This window comes from Agelaius tricolor, unplaced genomic scaffold (assembly GCF_023055355.1).
Source record: "Agelaius tricolor isolate 1412-34295 unplaced genomic scaffold, bAgeTri1.0.p SCAF_144, whole genome shotgun sequence".
Taxonomy (NCBI): domain Eukaryota; kingdom Metazoa; phylum Chordata; class Aves; order Passeriformes; family Icteridae; genus Agelaius; species Agelaius tricolor.
In genome coordinates, this window is record NW_027269404.1 from 13,522 (window position 1) to 31,507 (window position 17,986).

At 66.3% G+C, this 17,986-nt stretch overlaps 1 protein-coding gene across 1 annotated transcript; it reads left to right on the plus strand.

Annotated features, from left to right (window-relative positions):
* Window positions 1-21: 21 nt before the first annotated feature.
* On the plus strand, window positions 22-17,713 carry GDF11 (growth differentiation factor 11). Its single transcript, XM_071420471.1, has 3 exons — window positions 22-2,213; window positions 10,719-11,092; window positions 13,531-17,713. The coding sequence occupies exons 1-3, from the start codon at window positions 1,835-1,837 to the stop codon at window positions 13,909-13,911; spliced, it is 1,134 nt and encodes a 377-aa protein (XP_071276572.1). The 5' UTR covers window positions 22-1,834; the 3' UTR covers window positions 13,912-17,713.
* Window positions 17,714-17,986: the final 273 nt, after the last annotated feature.

The window sequence follows — 17,986 nt, forward strand, 5'->3', positions numbered from 1 at the left end:
CCCGGGGGACCCCGGGGGACCCTGGGCCCGCCCCCCGCCCGCGCCGCCGTTACCGGGGCCGCTGACAGCTCCAGCCCGGGGGCGGGGCCGGGGCCGCGTCACAGCCGCGCTTAACCCGCTCGGTGCCGCGGCCCCCGTGCCGGGGTCACAGCGGAGCGCGGGGACGCGGGCGGGGAGGGGACAAAGCCGGGACTGTGACAGCGGTGACACCGCGGCGGTGGCGGTGTCGGGGGTCCCGTGTCGCTGTCGCTGTCGCTGTCGCGTGTCCCCAAAGCGCCCCCGCTGCAGTTCCCGCCCCGGCCGCACGGGGGAGCGCTGCCCGCGGGGCTGTGGCACCGGCACCGACCCCGCCGGGACCGGGGGGGGCAACGGGGCCGCCCCCCCCCAAAACCCAAAACCCAAAACCCGAAACCCAAAACCCAAACCCCAAAACCCACCGGGACCCCACCCCCCGCCCCGAGCCCCCCGGTGGGATTTCCCCTCTCCATGGTTCTGATGGGGCGGGCACCGGGTAAAAGGGGGGGGTCCCCGTTCACCCGGGGGGTCCCCACGGTGGTCGCAGGGCCGGGGTCCCCTCGTTCCTCCGCTGGCTCCTCCTGTGCCCCCGCCGAGCGTCCCCGCCTTGGGGGCGGGACCCCCGTGAGCCCCGGGGGTCCCGGTGCGCCCCGGGCCGCGCTGGGATCTCCGTGTCCCCCATCATGGGGCGGTGCTCCCGCGGCGCTTCCCGGGGCCGGGATGCTCCACACCGGGCACCCTCGCACCCCCTCTCCGAGTCTGAGCCCCCCCGGGGGTCTCCGAGCCCCCCAGTCCCAGCCGGGCACCCCCAGACCGGGCTCCGCCGCTCCCGGTCCCTCCTGGGACCTCCCGGTGCTCCCGCGGCGCTTCCCGGGGCCGGGATGCTCCACACCGGGCACTTTTGCACCCCCTCCCCAGAATTTCAGCCTCTCCGGGGGTCTCCGAGCCCCCCAAGCCCCGGTCGGGCACCCCCGGACCGGGCTCCACCTCTCCCGGTCCCTCCTGGGACCTCCCGGTGCTCCCGCGGCGCTTCCCGGTGCCGGGATGCTCCACACCGGGCACTTTTACCCGGTCCCCATCCCCTGGAGCCCCCCGGGGTTCCCCGAGCCCCCCAACCCCCGGTTGAGCACCCCCAGACCGGGCTCCACCTCTCCCGCTCCCTCCCGGGCGCTCCGGTGGCGGAGCCCGTGCCCGGTTCCAGCGGGGCCGGCCCGGGGGGGCTCGGGGGCTGCCGGGGCTCTCGGGGGGCAGCCCGGGGCTCTCGGGGGGGCCGCACTTGCCGGGCTCGCGTCCATCCCCGCCGCGCTCGCCGGGGCCGCCCCCCCCGAGCCCGAGCCGAGGGGCGGGCGGGGGGTGCCCGAGCGCACCGGGCGGCGGCGGGGCCGTTCCCGGGGCTCGGGGGGCCGGCGGCGGCTGGTGCCAAGCCCCTGCCAGAACCTCTTTTGTGCGCCCGCAGCCAATCAAGGCCGCTGACGACACACTTCTCTTGGGGTATAAAACCCCGGGGCCGCCGCTGCCGCCGCTTTTTTTCATCCCCCCCCCCCCTTCGGCCCCCCCCGGGGCTTCCCCGCCCCCGCCGCCGTTACCGCCTTCCCCCCCCTTGCGCGCTGCGGTGGAAGCGGGGCGGGGGGGCGGCCCGGTGGGGAAGGGTTTGCTTCTTTTATTTTTATTTATTTTATTTTTTAATTAATTTTTTTTTTAATCCCCTCCCTCTTGTTTCTCTTTTTTTTTTTTTTTTTGTTTTTTATTTTTTTCTCTTTTTGTTTTGTGGGGGTTTGTTTGTTTTTTTCCACCCCCTCACCCCCCCCTGCAGCCCCCGATGTATTTTTTGCTGTCCCCCCCCGGCATGGCCCCGCTGTGGTGGCTGCTGGGCTCGCTGGTGGCCGCGGTGGCGGGGGGGGGGTCGGTGGAGCAGCCCCCCGCCTCCGAGCCCGCCTGCCCCGTGTGCCTGTGGCGGCGGCAGAGCAAAGAGCTGCGCCTGGAGAGCATCAAGTCGCAGATCCTGAGCAAGCTGCGGCTGAAGGAAGCGCCCAACATCACCCGGGAGGTGGTGAAGCAGCTGCTGCCCAAGGCCCCCCCGCTCCAGCAGCTCCTGGACCTCCACGACTTCCAGGGGGACTCGCTGCAGCACGACGAGTACCTGGAGGAGGACGAGTACCACGCCACCACCGAGACCGTCATCAGCATGGCCCAGGAAAGTCAGTGCCGCCCTTTGTTCCGCTGCAAACTTCGCCGCAGGACTCCCCCCCACCCCCCCTCCCCGCCACCGGCCCCCCAGCCCCGGCCCGGACCCCCCCGCTCCGCTCGGCTCCGCTCCCGCTCCCCCGCTGCCCTCCCCGCTACTCGGCACCGCTGTCCCCGCGGGGCGCCCCGTCCTCGCCGAGCCCCCCCCGCGCTCCCCGAGTCCCTCCCGGGGGTCCCTGAGTCCTTCCCGGGGCTCCCCGAGTCCTCTCGGGGGTCCCTGAGCCTCCCCCGGGGGTCCCTGAGCCTCCCCCGGGGGTCCCTGAGTCCCTCCCGGGGGTCCCTGAGTCCCTCCCGGGGCTCCCCGAGCCCCCTCCGAGCCCTTCAGGTCCCCCCCGGTCCGTGCGGGTCCCGCGGGGCCGCTTCGTGTGCGCGGGGACGGGGACAAGGAGGGGACAGCGCCGGGAGCTGGGAGAGGGCACCGGGACTGGGAGAGGGGCCCCGTGCTGGGGAGCGGAGCCGGCACTGGGGACTGGGACTGGGGACAGGCTGGTGGCACCGGGGAGGTGGCACTGGGGACAGGCTGGTGGCACCAGGGAGGTGGCACTGGGGACTGGGGACAGGCTGGTGGCACCCGGGAGGTGGCACTGGGGACTGGGGACAGGCTGGTGGCACCCGGGAGGTGGCACTGGGGACTGGGGACAGGCTGGTGGCACCCGGGAGGTGGCACTGGGGACTGGGGACAGGCTGGTGGCACCAGGGAGGTGGCACTGGGGACTGGGGACAGGCTGGTGACACCAGGGAGGTGGCACTGGGGACTGGGGACAGGCTGGTGACACCGGGGAGGTGGCACTGGGGACAGGCTGGTGGCACCGGGGAGGTGGCACTGGGGACTGGGGACAGGCTGGTGACACTATGGAGGTGGCTCTGGGGACTGGGACTGGGGACAGGCTGGTGACACTGGGGAGGTGGCACTGGGGACTGGGAACTGGGACTGAAACCTCAGGTCTGGGATCTGGTCCTGAGCACTGGGAGTTGGTACCAGGGACAGGAGACTGGGAGGTGGCACTGGGGACTGGGAACTGGGACTGGGAGCTGGGACTGGGGACCAGGAACTGGGACTGCGAACTGGGGACAGAGGACTGGGAACTGGGACTGGGAACTGGGACTGGGGACTGGGACTGGGGACTGGGACTGGGACTGGGACTGGGGACAGAGGACTGGGGACTGGGACTGGGGACTGGGGACTGGGGACTGGGAGCTGGTCCTGAGTGCTGGGAGTTGTTACTGGGAGTTGTTACTGGGAGCTGGGACTGGGGACTGGGAGCTGGCACAGAGCGCTGGGGTTGGGGACTGGGTGCTGACACTGGGGACTGGGACTGGAGCTGGGACCAGGAACTGGGAACTGAGACTGGGAACTTGGACTGGGAGGACACTGGGGACTGGGACTGAGAGTGGGACAGGGGCTGGGAACTGGGACTGGGGACTGGGAACTGGGACTGGGGACTGGGAGGACATTGGAGAGTGGGGACTGGGACTGGGACTGAAATTGGGACTGGGAACTGAGACAGAGCACTGGGAACTGGGACTGGGGACTGGGAACTGGGACTGGGGACTGAGAAAGGGCACTGGGGACTGGGACTGGGAACTGGGAGGACACTGGAGAGTGGGGACTGGGGACTGGGACTGAGACTGGGGACTGAGACTGGGATCTGGGATTAGGATCAGGACTGGGATCTGGGACTGGGAACTGAAACAGGGCACTGGGAACTGGGACTGGGACTGAGGACAGACACTGGGACTGGGAGTGGGAGGACACTCTCCAGTGTCCTCCCAGTCTGGGGACTGGGCACTGAGACTGGGGACTGAGATTGGGATCTGGGACTGGGAACTGAGAAAGGGCACTGGGGACTGGGAGCTCAGACTGGAACTGGGACTGGGAACTGGGACTGGGAACTGGGGACTGGGAACTGGGAGCCGAGAGTGGGGACTGGGAGCTGAAAATGGAACTGGGACTGGGACTGGAAGCAGGGACTGGAATCTGGGTGCAAGGACTGGGGACTGGGAACTGGGAGCTCAGACTGGAACTGGGAACTGGGAGCAGGGACTGGGAGTTGGCAGCAGGGACCGGGAGCGGTCACTGGGAGCTGGGAGCTGGCACTGGGGACCTGGGCAGTGTCACCGGGCACTGTCACCGCTCAGCAGCGCCACTGGGCACTGGGAGCAAACTGGGGACACGGGGCAGGTGGCACGGTGACCTGGGTGACAGCAGGGTGACAATAGGGCAGCAGGGTGACAGCAAGGCGACAAACAGGGTGGCAGCAAAGTGACAAACAGGGTGGCAGCAGGGTGATGGTGACATCAGGGTGACAAACAGGGTGACATCAGGGTCACACCGGGGTGACAGCAGGGTGACGGCGAGGCCACAGTAGGGTGACAGCAGGGTGAGGGTGACAGCAGGGTGAGGGTGACAGCAGGGTGACAAACAGGGTGGCAGTAGGGTGACAGACAGGGTGACGGTGACAGCAGGGTGGCAGCAGGGTGACGGTGACAAACAGGATGACGGTGACAGCAGGGTGACAGCAGGGTGGCAGCAGGGTGACAAACAAGGTGACGGTGACAAACAGGGTGACGGTGACAGCAGGGTGGCAGCAGGGTGGCAGCAGGGTGACAAACAGGGTGATGGTGACAAACAGGGTGGCAGCAGGGTGACGGTGACAAACAGAGTGACGGTGACAGCAATGTGGCAGCAGGGTGGCAGCAGGGTGGCAGCAGGGTGACAAACACGGTGACGGTGACAGCAGGGTGACAAACAGGGTGACGGTGACAAATACGGTGATGGTGACAGCAGGGTGGCAGCAGGGTGACGGTGACAAACAGGGTGACGGTGACAGCAGGGTGACAGCAGGGTGGCAGCAGGGTGACAAACAAGGTGACGGTGACAAATACGGTGACGGTGACAGCAGGGTGACAGCAGGGTGAGGGTGACAGCAGGGTGACAAACAGGGTGATGGTGACAGCAGGGTGACAAACAGGGTGACGGTGACAAACACGGTGACGGTGGCAGCAGGGTGACAAACACGGTGACGGTGACAAACAGGGTGGCAGCCGGGGGTCCCAGCAGGGGACGCGGGGACTCGGCCGCGCCGGGCTCGGCCCCGCCCCCTCCGTGCCTCAGTTTCCCCCGGGATTTCTCCACCTGCTCCCGGCGGGGGGGGCAGCGGAAGGGAGGGAGGTGTGAGGCGCTGCCGCCCCCTCCCCGAATTTCCTTCCCAGGCATTAAATGCACTCGGGCGGCTTTGAAATTTTATTACCCATAAAATTGACGACACGCTGGGGTTTTCCTCCCCGGGCCTCGGGGCCCCCCCCTCCCCGCCCCTTTGGCAGCTCGGGGGCCCCCCAAAATAAAGGACAGAGCCCCCTCCCCTCCCTCCGGGGGTCCCGCGGGCCCGGATGCGCCCCGGGAAGGGGAGGGAAATGGGGGGGGGGGGGGGCTTCTCTCCGTTATTATTTTGATTTTTTTTCTTTTTTTTTTTTCCCCCCCCCCCGTCTCCGCTCCTCGCCCCCCCCCGGGCAATTGTGGGGTTTTTATGGTTCCTGAACAGAAGGAGGGGAAGGCGCTTTATGGGCCATAAAGCTCTCGGGTTCCCCCAGCCCCTCCCGGCGCCGCGAGGGTTAATTGGCTCCGAACCCCCCCCCCCCCACCTCCCCGAGGGGCCACCCGTGACCCCCGCGACCCCCGGGGGTGGGGGGGGAGCTTAATGAGGCCCCTTTGGGGGGGGGGACCCGGGGGGAGCCGCTCAAGGTCAGCGAGACACAGGGACAGCGACACAAGGACAGAGACACAGGGACAGAGGGGACACAGGGACGGACACAGGGACAGCAACACAAGGACAGAGGGATGGACATGGGGACACAGGGACAGCGACACAAGGACAGAGGGACGGACACAGGGACGGACGTGGGGACAGTGACACAAGGACAGAGGGACGGATGTGGGGACATGGGGACAGCGACACAAGGACAGAGGGACGGACATGGGGACAGAGACACAAGGACAGAGGGACGGACATGGGGACAGCGACACAAGGACAGAGGGGACACAGGGACAGACGTGGGGACAGCGACACAAGGACAGAGGGACGGACATGGGGACAGTGACACAAGGACAGAGGGACGGACAGAGGGACACAGGGACGGACATGGGGACACAGGGACAGACGTGGGGACAGCAACACAAGGACAGAGGGGACACAGGGACGGACGTGGGGACAGCGACACAAGAACAGAGGGACGGACGTGGGGACACAGGGATGGACACGGGGAGAGCGACACAAGGACACGGGGATGGACGTGGGGACACAGGGACGGATGTGGGGACACAAGGACGGACGTGGGGACACAGGGACAGACGCAGGGACACGGGGATGGACGTGGGGACAGCGACACAAGGACAGAGGAATGGACACAGGGACACGAGGACAGACACGGGGACACAGGGACAGACGCGGGGACACAGGGACAGATGCAGGGACACAGGGACGGACACAGGGACACAGGGACGGACACAGGGATGGACGTGGGGACACAGGGACAGACGTGGGGACACAGGGACGGACACAGGGACAGCAACACAAGGACACAGGGACAGACGCAGGGACACAGGGATGGACGCGGGGACAGCGACACAAGGACAGAAGGACACGGGGACAGACGCAGGGACAGCGACACAAGGACACAGGGACAGACGCGGGGACACGGGGACGGACGCGGGGACAGCGACACAGGGACAGAAGGACACGGGGACAGACGCAGGGACATGGGGACGGACGCGGGGACAGCGACACAAGGACAGAAGGACACAGGGACAGACGCAGGGACACGGGGACAGACATGGGGACACGGGGACAGACGCAGGGACAGCGACACAAGGACAGACACAGGGACACAGGGACAGACACGGGGACACGGGGACAGACGCAGGGACAGCGACACAAGGACAGAAGGACACAGGGACAGACGCAGGGACACGGGGACAGATGCAGGGACACAGGGACAGACGCAGGGACACAGGGACGGACACAAGGACACAGGGATGGACACAAGGACACAAGGACGGACGCAGGGACAGCGACACAAGGACACAGGGACAGACACAGGGACACTGGGACGGACGCGGGGACAGCGACACAAGGACAGAAGGACACGAGGACAGACGTGGGGACACGGGGACAGACGCGGGGACAGCACCGAGCACCTCGTGCGGGGGTTGGGGGGCCCCGAACGCGGGAACAAAGAGCGGGGGGGGCTCCGGGGGCCGCCCCCGCCCCGCGCGGGCCCAGCTGTGCCCGGTGTCCCGGTAACCTTTATCCTTTATCCCCCGTTGCCACGGAGACCGAGGAGCATCCCGGCACCGCCCCCCGCCCCCGCCCGACCCCCCCGGGATGGGCAGCGGGACCCCCGGGACAGAGGGGTCACCAAAGAGGGGCCTTGGGGGCTCTGGAGCCCCCGGATCCCCAGCTGGAGACCCCAAAAATCCCCACCGCGAGACCCCAAAAATCCCACATGGAACCCCCCTAAATTCCCACCTGGAGACCCCAAAAATCCCCACCTGGAGCCCCCCCAAATTCCTACCTGGAACCCCCCCCAAATCCCCACCTGGAGACCCCAAAAATTCCCATCTGGAGCCCCCAAATCCTCACCTGAAACCCAAAAATTCCCACCTGGAACCCCCCCAAATCCTCACCTGAACTCCCCAGATTCCCGCCTAGAACCCCCAAATCCTCACCTGGAACCCCCAAAATCCTCACCTGGAACCCCCCCCGCAAATCCCCACCTGGAGACCCCAAAAATCCCCACCTGGAGCCCCCCCAAATTCCTACCTGGAACCCCCCCCAAATCCCCACCTGGAGACCCCAAAAATCCCCACCTGGAGCCCCCCCCCAAATCCCCACTGCGAGACCCCAAAAATTCCCATCTGGAGCCCCCAAATCCTCACCTGGAGACCCCAGAAATTCCCATCTGGAGCCCCCAAATCCTCACCTGGAGCAACCCCCAAATCCCCACCTGGAGACCCCAAATTCCCACCTGGAGCCCCCAAAAATCCCCACCTGGAACCCCCCCAAATCCCCACTGCGAGACCCCAGAAATTCCCACCTGGAACCCCCCCAAATCCTCACCTGGAACAACCCCCAAATCCCCACATGGAACCCCCCTAAATTCCCACCTGGAGACCCCAAATCCCCACCTGGAGCCCCCCCAAATCCTCACCTGAAACCCCCAAATCCCCACCTGGAGCCCCCAAATCCTCCCTGGAACCCTCCAAATCCACCTGGAACCCCCCAAATCCCCACCTGAACTCCCCTAATCCCCACCTGGAACCCCCAAATCCCCACCTGAACTCCCCAAATCCCCACCTGGAACCCCCCAGGTCCCTCCCGCACCCACCGGCCCCGCACCCCCGGCTGTCAAACCCCCCCCCCCCGTCCCCCAGCCCCATTTTGGGGGTCCCCACCGCCCCCCCCAGCCCCATTTGGGGGGTCCCCGCCGCCCCCCCCCGCCCCATTTGCGACATTCCCGGTGTCGCGACCCCCGCGGGGCCGGCGCACAAATGGCCCCGGCTGCAGCTGGGCGCGATTAAACCTGACCGGGCCCGGGGGGGGCAAATTCCCACCTCAATTCGACCCAGATGTGGGGCCGGGCCTGGGGGGGACCCCCGGAGCCGGGGGATGCTCGGGGGGACCCCCGGAGTGGGGCTCGGGGTGCCCGGAGGGCGGTTTGGGGGTCCCAGAGAGGGGTTCAGGGGTCCTGGTGCAGGTCTGGGGGATCCCTCAGAGGCTCTCGGGTCCCAGGATGCGGCTCGAGGGTCTCGGGGGTCCCAGAGAGGGGTTCGGGGGGGTCCGGAGTGGTGCTGGGGGGTCCTAGAGGGGGTCTTGGGTCTCAGAGTGTGGCTCAAGGGTCTCAGAGTGAGGTTTGGGGGTCTCAGAGTGTGGTTTGGGGATCCCAGAGTGCGGTTTGGGGGTCCCAGAGAGGGGTTCAGGGGTCCCATCATGGGGCTCCGGGGTCCTGGTGCAGGTCTGGGGGATTCCCAGGAGGGTCTTGAGTGCAGCTCGGGGGTCCCAGAAAGGGGCTCAGGGATCCTGGAGAGGGTCTGGGGGATCCCGGAGTGGGTCTGGGGGATCCCCGAGCAGCTCTGGGGGATCCCTGAGAGGCTCTGGGGGATCCCTGAGTGAGGATCGGGGGTCCCAGAGAGGGGTCAGGGATCCTGGAGAGGGTCTGGGGGATCCTGGAGTGGGTCTGGGGGATCCCCGAGTGGGTCTGGGGGATCCCCGAGTGGGTCTCAGGTCTCAGTGCGGGGCCAGGGGGGATCCCAGAGTGCGGCTCCGGGGTCCCGGAGTGGCTCTGGGGGTTCCCTGAGAGGGTCTTGAGTCCCTGAGTGAGGATTGGGGGTCCCAGAGAGGGGCTCGGGGGTCCCGGAGTGGCTCTGAGGGGTCTCTGGTCCCGGTGCAGGTCTGGGGAATCCCCAGGAGGGGCTTCAGGGACCCCCGGTCTGGGTCTGAGGGATCCCTGAGAGGCTCTGGGGTCCCGGTGTGGGGTTGGGTTGATCCCACAGCGAGTCCCACCTGTCCCAGTGCGTGGTTTGTGGGGTCCCACCAGGGGTCCCAACCCCATCCTGACCCCTCCTGACCCCACAGCGAGTCCCACCTGTCCCGGTGCGCGGTTTGGGGGTTCCCAAGCCCATCCCTGACCCCTCCTCGAGTCTCACCTGTCCCGGTGTGTGGTTTGGGGGCTCCCAACCCCATCCCTGACCCCCTCCTCTCCCTCCTGACCCCACAGCGAGTCCTGCCTGTCCCAGTGCGCGCTTTGGGGGCTCCCAAGCCCATCCCTGACCCCACAGCGAGTCCCGCCTGTCCCGGTGCACGGTTTGGGGGTTCCCAAGGCCATCCCTGACCCCTCCTCAAGTCCCGGCTCTCCTGGTGCACGGTTTGGGAGTTCCCAATCCCACCCCTGACCCCTCTCAAGTCCTGCCTGTCCTGGTGTGCGGTTTGGGAATTCCCAATCCCATCCCTGACCTCTCCTTGAGTCCCACCTGTCCCAGTGCACACTTTGGGGGCTCCCAATCCCGTCCCTGACCCCTCCTCTCCCTCCTGACCCCACAGTGAGTCCCACCTGTCCCAATGTGTGGTTTGGGGGTTCCCAAGCCCATCCCTGACCCCTTCCTCTCCCTCCTCAAGTCCCACCTGTCCCAGTGCACGGTTTGGGAGTTCCCAATTCCATCCCTGACCCCTCCTCTCCCTCCTGACCCCACAGCGAGTCCCGCCTGTCCCAGTGCACGGTTTGAGGGCTCTCAAGCCCACCCTGACCCCTCCTGACCCCTCCTCAAGTCCTGCCTGTCCCAGCGCACACTTTGGGGGCTCCCAATCCCATCCCTGACCCCTCCTTGAGTCCCACCTGTCCCAGTGCACACTTTGGGAGTTCCCAACCCCATCCCTGACCCCCTCCTCTCCCTCCTGACCCCGCAGCCGACCCGGTGGTGCAGATCGAGGGCAACCCGCACTGCTGCTTCTTCAACTTCAGCCCCAAGATCATGTTCACCAAGGTGGTGAAGGCGCAGCTCTGGGTGTACCTGCGGCCGGTGCAGCACACGTCCACCGTGTACCTGCAGATCCTGCGCCTCAAGCCCGTGACGGACGAGGGCAGCCGCCACATCCGCATCCGCTCGCTCAAGATCGAGCTCAACTCGCGCGCCGGCCACTGGCAGAGCATCGACTTCAAGCACGTCCTGCAGAACTGGTTCAAGCAGCCCCACAACAATTGGGGCATCGAGATCAACGCCTTCGACCCCAACGGCAACGACCTGGCGGTCACCTCGCTGGGACCCGGCGCCGAGGGGCTGGTGGGTGGCACTGTCCCCAAATTTGGGTGTCCCCAAAGGGGCTGGTGGGTGGCACTGTCCCCAAATTTGGGTGTCCCCAGAGGGGCTGGTGGGTGGCATTGCCAGGGGGACACGGGGTGTCCCCAAAGGGGCTGGTGGGTGGCACTGCCCCCAGATTTGGGTGTCCCCAAAGGGGCTGGTGGGTGGCATTGCCAGGGGGACACGGGGTGTCCCCAAAGGGGCTGGTGGGTGGCACTGTCCCCAAATTCGGGTGTCCCCAAAGGGGCTGGTGGGTGGCACTGTCCCCAAATTTGGGGTGTCCCCAAAGGGGCTGGTGGGTGGCACTGCCCCCAGATTTGGGTGTCCCCAAAGGGGCTGGTGGGTGGCACTGCCCCCAGATTTGGGTGTCCCCAAAGGGGCTGGTGGGTGGCACTGGCAGGGGACACGGGGTGTTCCCAAAGGGGCACTGGATGGGTGGCACTGGCACTGCCAGGGGGGCACAGGGTGTCCCCAGAGGGGCACAGAGGGGCTGGTGGGTGGCATTGCCAGGGGGACATGGGGTGTCCCCAGAGGGGCACTGTATGGGTGGCACTGTCCCCAGATTTGGGGTGTCCCCAAAGGGGCTGCTGGGTGGCATTGCCAGGGGGGCACAGGGTGTCCCCAAAGGGGCTGGTGGGTGGCACTGTCCCCAGATTTGGGGTGTCCCCAAAGGGGCACTGTATGGGTGGCACTGCCAGGGGGCACAGAGTGTCCCCAAAGGGGCTGGTGGGTGGCACTGGCACTGCCAGGGGGGCACAGGGTGTCCCCAAAGGGGCACTGTATGGGTGGCACTGCCAGGAGGACACGGGGTGTCCCCAGAGGATTGGGGGGTGGCATTGCCCAGGGGGACACAGGGGGGTTTGGGGTGTCCCCAGAGGGGTGGTGGCAGTTTGGGACCGATGATCACAGGCTGTGGGGACAGTGACAGTTCTGTGGGGCTGGGGACACCTCGTTACACTGATGGCAGCTCCATGGCGCTGGTGGCAGCTCTGTGGGGACACTGCCACCTCCACGGGGCTGGTGGCAGCTCTGTGGGGACACTGCCACCTCCACGGGGCTGGTGGCACCTCCAGGCAAAGCGCAGCCAGGCCGGGTGGAGCAGCGTGCGGCGGGGTTGCTGTGTCACCATTGTCCTCACCATTGTCCCCTGTGTCCCCTCACCACTGTCCTGTATCCCTCACCGCCGTCCCCTCATCGCTGTCCCTGTGTCCCCTCATGTCTGTCCCCTCACCGCTGTCCCTGTCCCTCAATATTGTCCCCTCACCGCTGTCCCCTCACATCTGTGTCCTCACCCCTGTCCCTGTCCCCTCACTGCTGTCCCCTCCCTGTTGTCCCCTGTGTCCCCTCCTGGCTGTCCCTGTCCCCTCACCCCTGTCCTCTGTGTCCCTTCCTGGCTGTCCTTGTTCCCTCCTGGCTGTCCCCATCCCCTCACTGCTGTCCCCTGTGTCCCCTCACTCCTGTCCATGTCCCCTCCTGGCTGTCCCTGTCCCCTCCCTGCTGTCCCCATGTCCCCTCACATCTGTCCCCTCACCCCTGTCCATGTCCTCTCATGTCTGTCCCCTCCTGGCTGTTCCCCTGTCCCCTCCTGGCCATCGCTGTCCCCTCCCCGCTGTCCCTGTCCCCTCCTCGCTCTGTCCCTGTCCCCTCCTGGCTCTGTCCCTGTCCCCTCATCCCTGTCCATGTCCCCTCCCGGCTGTCCCCGTCCCCTCCCTCTGTCCCCTCCTCACTGTCCCCATGTCCCCTCACTTGTGTCCCCTCCTGGCTGTTCCCCCGTCCCCTCGCTCTGTCCCTGTCCCCTCCTGGCTCTGTCCCTGTCCCCTCACTCTGTCCCTGTCCCCTCCTGGCTCTGTCCCTGTCCCCTCCCCGCTGTCCCTGTCCCCTTCTGGCTCTGTCCATGTCCCCTCACCCTTGTCCATGTCCCCTCCTCACTCTCCCCTCCTGGCTGTCCTTGTCCCCTCACCCCTGTCTGTGTCCCCTCGCTCTGTCCCTGTCCCCTCCTCGCTGTCCCCTCCCCACTGTCCCTGTCCCCTCACCCCTGTCCCTGTCCCCTCCCCACTGTCCCCTTGCTCTGTCCGTGTCCCCTCACCCCTGTCCCTGTCCCCTCCCCACTGTCCCCTCGCTCTGTCCGTGTCCCCTCACCCCTGTCCCTGTCCCCTCACCTCTGTCCCTGTCCCCTCACCCCTGTCCCTGTCCCCTCCTCGCTGTCCCTTTGCTTTGTCCCTGTCCCCTCCTCACTCTGTCCCTGTCCCCTCGCCCTGTCCCCGCTGTCCCCTCCCGGCTGTGTCCCTGTCCCCTCCTCACTCTGTCCCTGTCCCCTCGCCCTGTCCCCGCTGTCCCCTCCCGGCTGTGTCCCTGTCCCCTCCCCGCTGTCCCCTCGCCCTGTCCCCGCTGTCCCCTCCCGTCTGTGTCCCTGTCCCCAGCACCCCTTCATGGAGCTGCGCGTCCTGGAGAACAACAAGCGCTCTCGGCGGAACCTGGGGCTGGACTGCGACGAGCACTCCACGGAGTCGCGCTGCTGCCGCTACCCGCTCACCGTGGACTTCGAGGCCTTCGGCTGGGACTGGATCATCGCCCCCAAGCGCTACAAGGCCAACTACTGCTCGGGCCAGTGCGAGTACATGTTCATGCAGAAGTACCCGCACACGCACCTGGTGCAGCAGGCGAACCCGCGCGGCTCGGCCGGGCCCTGCTGCACGCCCACCAAGATGTCCCCCATCAACATGCTCTACTTCAACGACAAGCAGCAGATCATCTACGGCAAGATCCCCGGCATGGTGGTGGATCGCTGCGGCTGCTCCTAGAGCCGCCCTGCCTCCCTCCTGCCCCGCCTGCCTCTCCCCCGTCCCAGCGAGCCCCCGCTGCCCCCCGCGGGCTCCTCAGCATTTTTTCCGCTCTTTTTTCTTTTTTTTTCTGGTTTTTTTTTTGATTTTTTTTTGATTTTTTGTTGTTTTTTGTTGTTGGTTCGGGGCGGGGCGGGAAGCGCAAAGTGACAAAGGCCAAGCGTTGAAATCGGTTTGGATGGTGGAGGAGAGAGAGAAGGAGAAGGAGGAGGAGGAGGAGGAGGAGGAGGAGGAGGAGGAGGAGAATCGCACGGAGCAGCGACCCCGCGATCCCACGCGCATTGTGCAATAAAAGCGACCGGACGGAGAAGGGAAACGGGGGCGGGGGGGACCCCCAGGCCGCGGTGGCGACACGGGGACACCGCGGGGACACGGCCCCAGCGGGGAGAGCGGCAGCACGACGAGGAGGAGGAGGAGGAGGAGGAGGAGGAGGAGGAGGAGGAGGAGGAGGAAGAGCGAGCGCACCCCGCGTCTCCCCGTGCTCCTGGAGCAGCGCTGGGGACACCGCTGGTGACACCGCCGGTGACACCGAAGGGGGCTGACCCCGGACCTCGCTGCGGCCCCGCGGGACCCCCGGCACCGGGAGGAATCCGCCTCCCTTCTTTAATTTATTTATTTATTAATCGCCCTCCCGGCCGGCGCTCGCCCCGCTCCTTCCCCTCGCAGCCGGGCCCGGCTCCGGAGGCGCCGCTCCAGCCCCGGAGAGCCCCGGGGACCCCCGGGCAAGGGCGGCCGGAGGGGCCGGAGCCTCGGGCCGGGCTTTGCCTCCAGCCCTGGCACCGGCCCCGGGGCCGCGCGGCTCCGCCGGGGGGTGAGGGCGGCCCGGGGGTCACCCGGAGGCGACACCAGAATTGTTGGGAGGCTCCGGCTGGGGCCGAAATTCCGCTTACGCCGCACATTCGCCTCGCGCTGCCCTCGGAGGGTTTTGCTTTTTTGGTTTTTTTTTTGTTATTTTTTGGTTTTTTGGGGTTTTTTTGTTTTTCTTTTCCTGTTGTTTGTGTTTGTTTCACGTGAGAACGAACCCCCCCCCTTCCCCAAGCGTCTCCGCCGCGGCTCCCGCGCTTCCCTCCGGGCCCCGAGCGCTGCGGCCGCGGCCGGAGGAGGCTCCGGGAATGCGGAGAAGCCCCCGCAGCCCCCGCGGCCCCCCCAGCACTTAAACCCGGGAGCCGCAGCGAGGGGGACGCGGCCCCGGCCCGGGGGGCTCCGGCCGGCCCCGCAGCCGCGCAGCACTTAGGGGGACACCGGGGCCACTCGGGGTCTTTAGCACTTGTCGCCGGCTCCGCCACAGCCCCGCCGAGCCCCGCAGCGCTCACGGGGCCCAGGGACCCCCCCAAACCCATCCCCGGACCCCCCGTTCCACCCCCGGACCCCCCCATCCTGGCGCCGCAGCACTTAAGGGGCCCCTCGTGCCAGGCCGGTGTCACCGCCCGGTGTCACCGCCCGGTGTCACCGCCCGGTGTCACCGCCCGGTGTCACCGCCCGGGGATGGCACCGCCCGGGGATGGCACCGCCCGGTGTCACCGCCCTGGTGGCGCCGGCGAGGGCCGGGGCGAGGGGACGGGGATGGGGACAGCCAGGAAGGGGAGGGGGAGAGGTCCCGCAGCCCCCCCTGAGCCCCCAAAAAGGGGCACGGCCCGGCCCGGTGGCCGCAAAGCCTCTCGTGGGGGTCACAGCCCCTTGTGGTGGTCACCAGACCCTCATGGGGAACTCCAGGCCCTCGTGGTGGTCACCAAACCCTCATGGTGGTCACCAAACCCTCATAGGGACCTCCAGGCCCTCATGGTGGTCAGAGCCCCTCATGGGGGTCACCAGCCCCTCATGGGGACCACCAAGCCCTCGTGGGCACCTCCAGGCCCTCATGGGGACCACCAGCCCCTCGTGGGGACCTCCAGGCCCTCATGGTGGTCACCAAACCCTCATGGTGGTCACCAGACCCTCGTGGGCACCTCCAGCCCCTCATGGTGGTCACCAGACCCTCATGGGGGTCACCAGCCCCTCATGGGGACCTCCAGCCCTTCGTGGTGGTCACCAAACCCTCATGGTGGTCACCAGCCCATCGTGGGGACCTCCAGGCCCTCATGGGGACCACCAGCATCTCGTGGGGACCTCCAGACCCTCGTGGTGGTCACCAAACCCTCGTGGGGACCTCCAGGCCCTCATGATGGTCAGAGCCCCTCATAGTGGTCACCAAACCCTCAAGGTGGTCACCAAACCCTCGTGGGGACCCCCAGGCCCTCATGATGGTCCCCAGACCCTCGTGGGCACCACCAGCCCCTCATGGGGACCTCCAGACCCTCACGGGGACCTCCAGCCCCTCCTGGTGGTCCCCAAACCCTCGTGGGGACCCCCAGCCCCTCATGGTGGTCACCAAACCCTCCTGGTGGTCCCCAAACCCTCGTGGGGACCCCCAGTCCCTCGTGGTGGCCAGGCCGGGGTCCGGGGTCGGGGTCCCCCCGTCGGTGCCTGGGGGGCTCCAGGGCTGGCGGGGGACGGGGGACACCACACCAGGAAAGGTCCAGAACCGCTGGGAGGGGACTGGGAGGGACTGGGAGGAACTGGGAGGGACTGGGAGGGACTGGGAGGGGCCCTGGAGCCCCAAACCCGCGGGGCCGCACCCCAAAAACCCCGCAAGGCGCCGGGGCTGCCACGGGCAGGGGGCACAAAGGGGACAGGATGGGGAGGGTGGCACTGGGACCAGTGAGCCCCAGGCACTGGGACCAGTCAGAGCTGGAAACTGGGACCAGTCAGAGCTGGAAACTGGGACCAGTCAGAGCTGGACACTGCACCAGTCCCACAGTGGGCAGCACTGGGCCCAGTACCCAGCTCTGACTGGTCCCAGTGCTCAGGACCAACTGGTTCCAGTGCCTGGGGGTAACTGGTCCCAATGCCCAGCTCTGACTGGTCCCAGTACCCGGTTCTAACTGGTCCCAGTATCAGCTCTAACTGGTCCCAGTGCCCGGTTCTAACTGGTCCCAGTACTGGCTCTAACTGGTCCCAGTACCCGGTTCTGACTGGTCCCAGTACTGGTTCTAACTGGTCCCAGTACCCGGTTCTAACTGGTCCCAGTGCCCAGCTCTAACTGGTCCCAGTACCCGGCTCTAACTGGTCCCAGTACCCGGGTTTAACTGGTCCCAGTACCCAGCTCTAACTGGTCCCAGTACCCGGCTCTGACTGGTCCCAGTGCCCGGGTTTAACTGGTCCCAGTACCCAGTTCTAACTGGTCCCAGTACCCGGCTCTAACTGGTCCCAGTGCCCGGTTCTAACTGGTCCCAGTACTGGCTCTAACTGGTCCCAGTACCCAGCTCTAACTGGTCCCAGTACCCAGCTCTAACTGGTCCCAGTGCCCGGCTCTAACTGGTCCCAGTGCCCAACTCTAACTGGTCCCAGTACCCGGGTTTAACTGGTCCCAGTACCCGGCTCTAACTGGTCCCAGTACCCGGGTTTAACTGGTCCCAGTGCCCAGCTCTAACTGGTCCCAGTACCCGGCTCTAACTGGTCCCAGTACCCGGTTCTAACTGGTCCCAGTGCCCGGGTTTAACTGGTCCCAGTGCCTGGGACCGACCGGTGCCACAGGCAGGGGGTGGCGGGGCGGGGTGGCGGCCCCCCCGAGTATATTCTAATTATTCTAATTATTCTAATTATTCTAATTATTTCCCGCTCTCGGGCTGTGCGTGACGTCTTAGGTTCCTTTTCCGTTGGTCCGTCCGTTGTTTTTGTCCCTCGTTCTGGCGCTCCGGGGGGACCCGGGGGGGTCCCGGGGGGGGTCCCGGGGGAGGGGGGGGGCGGGGCCGAACTCAGCACTTGAACAGCAAAAATATAAAAAAGAAAGAATAAAAAAAAAAAAAATTCCAAAAAAAAAATTAAAATTAAAATTGTTTTTAAGGGGGGATTTTAAGGGGGGATTTTAAGGGGGAGGATTTTAAGGGGGGAGTTTAAGGGGGGATTTTAATGGGGGATTTTAAGGGGGATTTTAAGGAGGGATTTTAAGGGGGGATTTTAAAGGGGAATTTTAATGGGGGAGGATTTTAATGGGGGA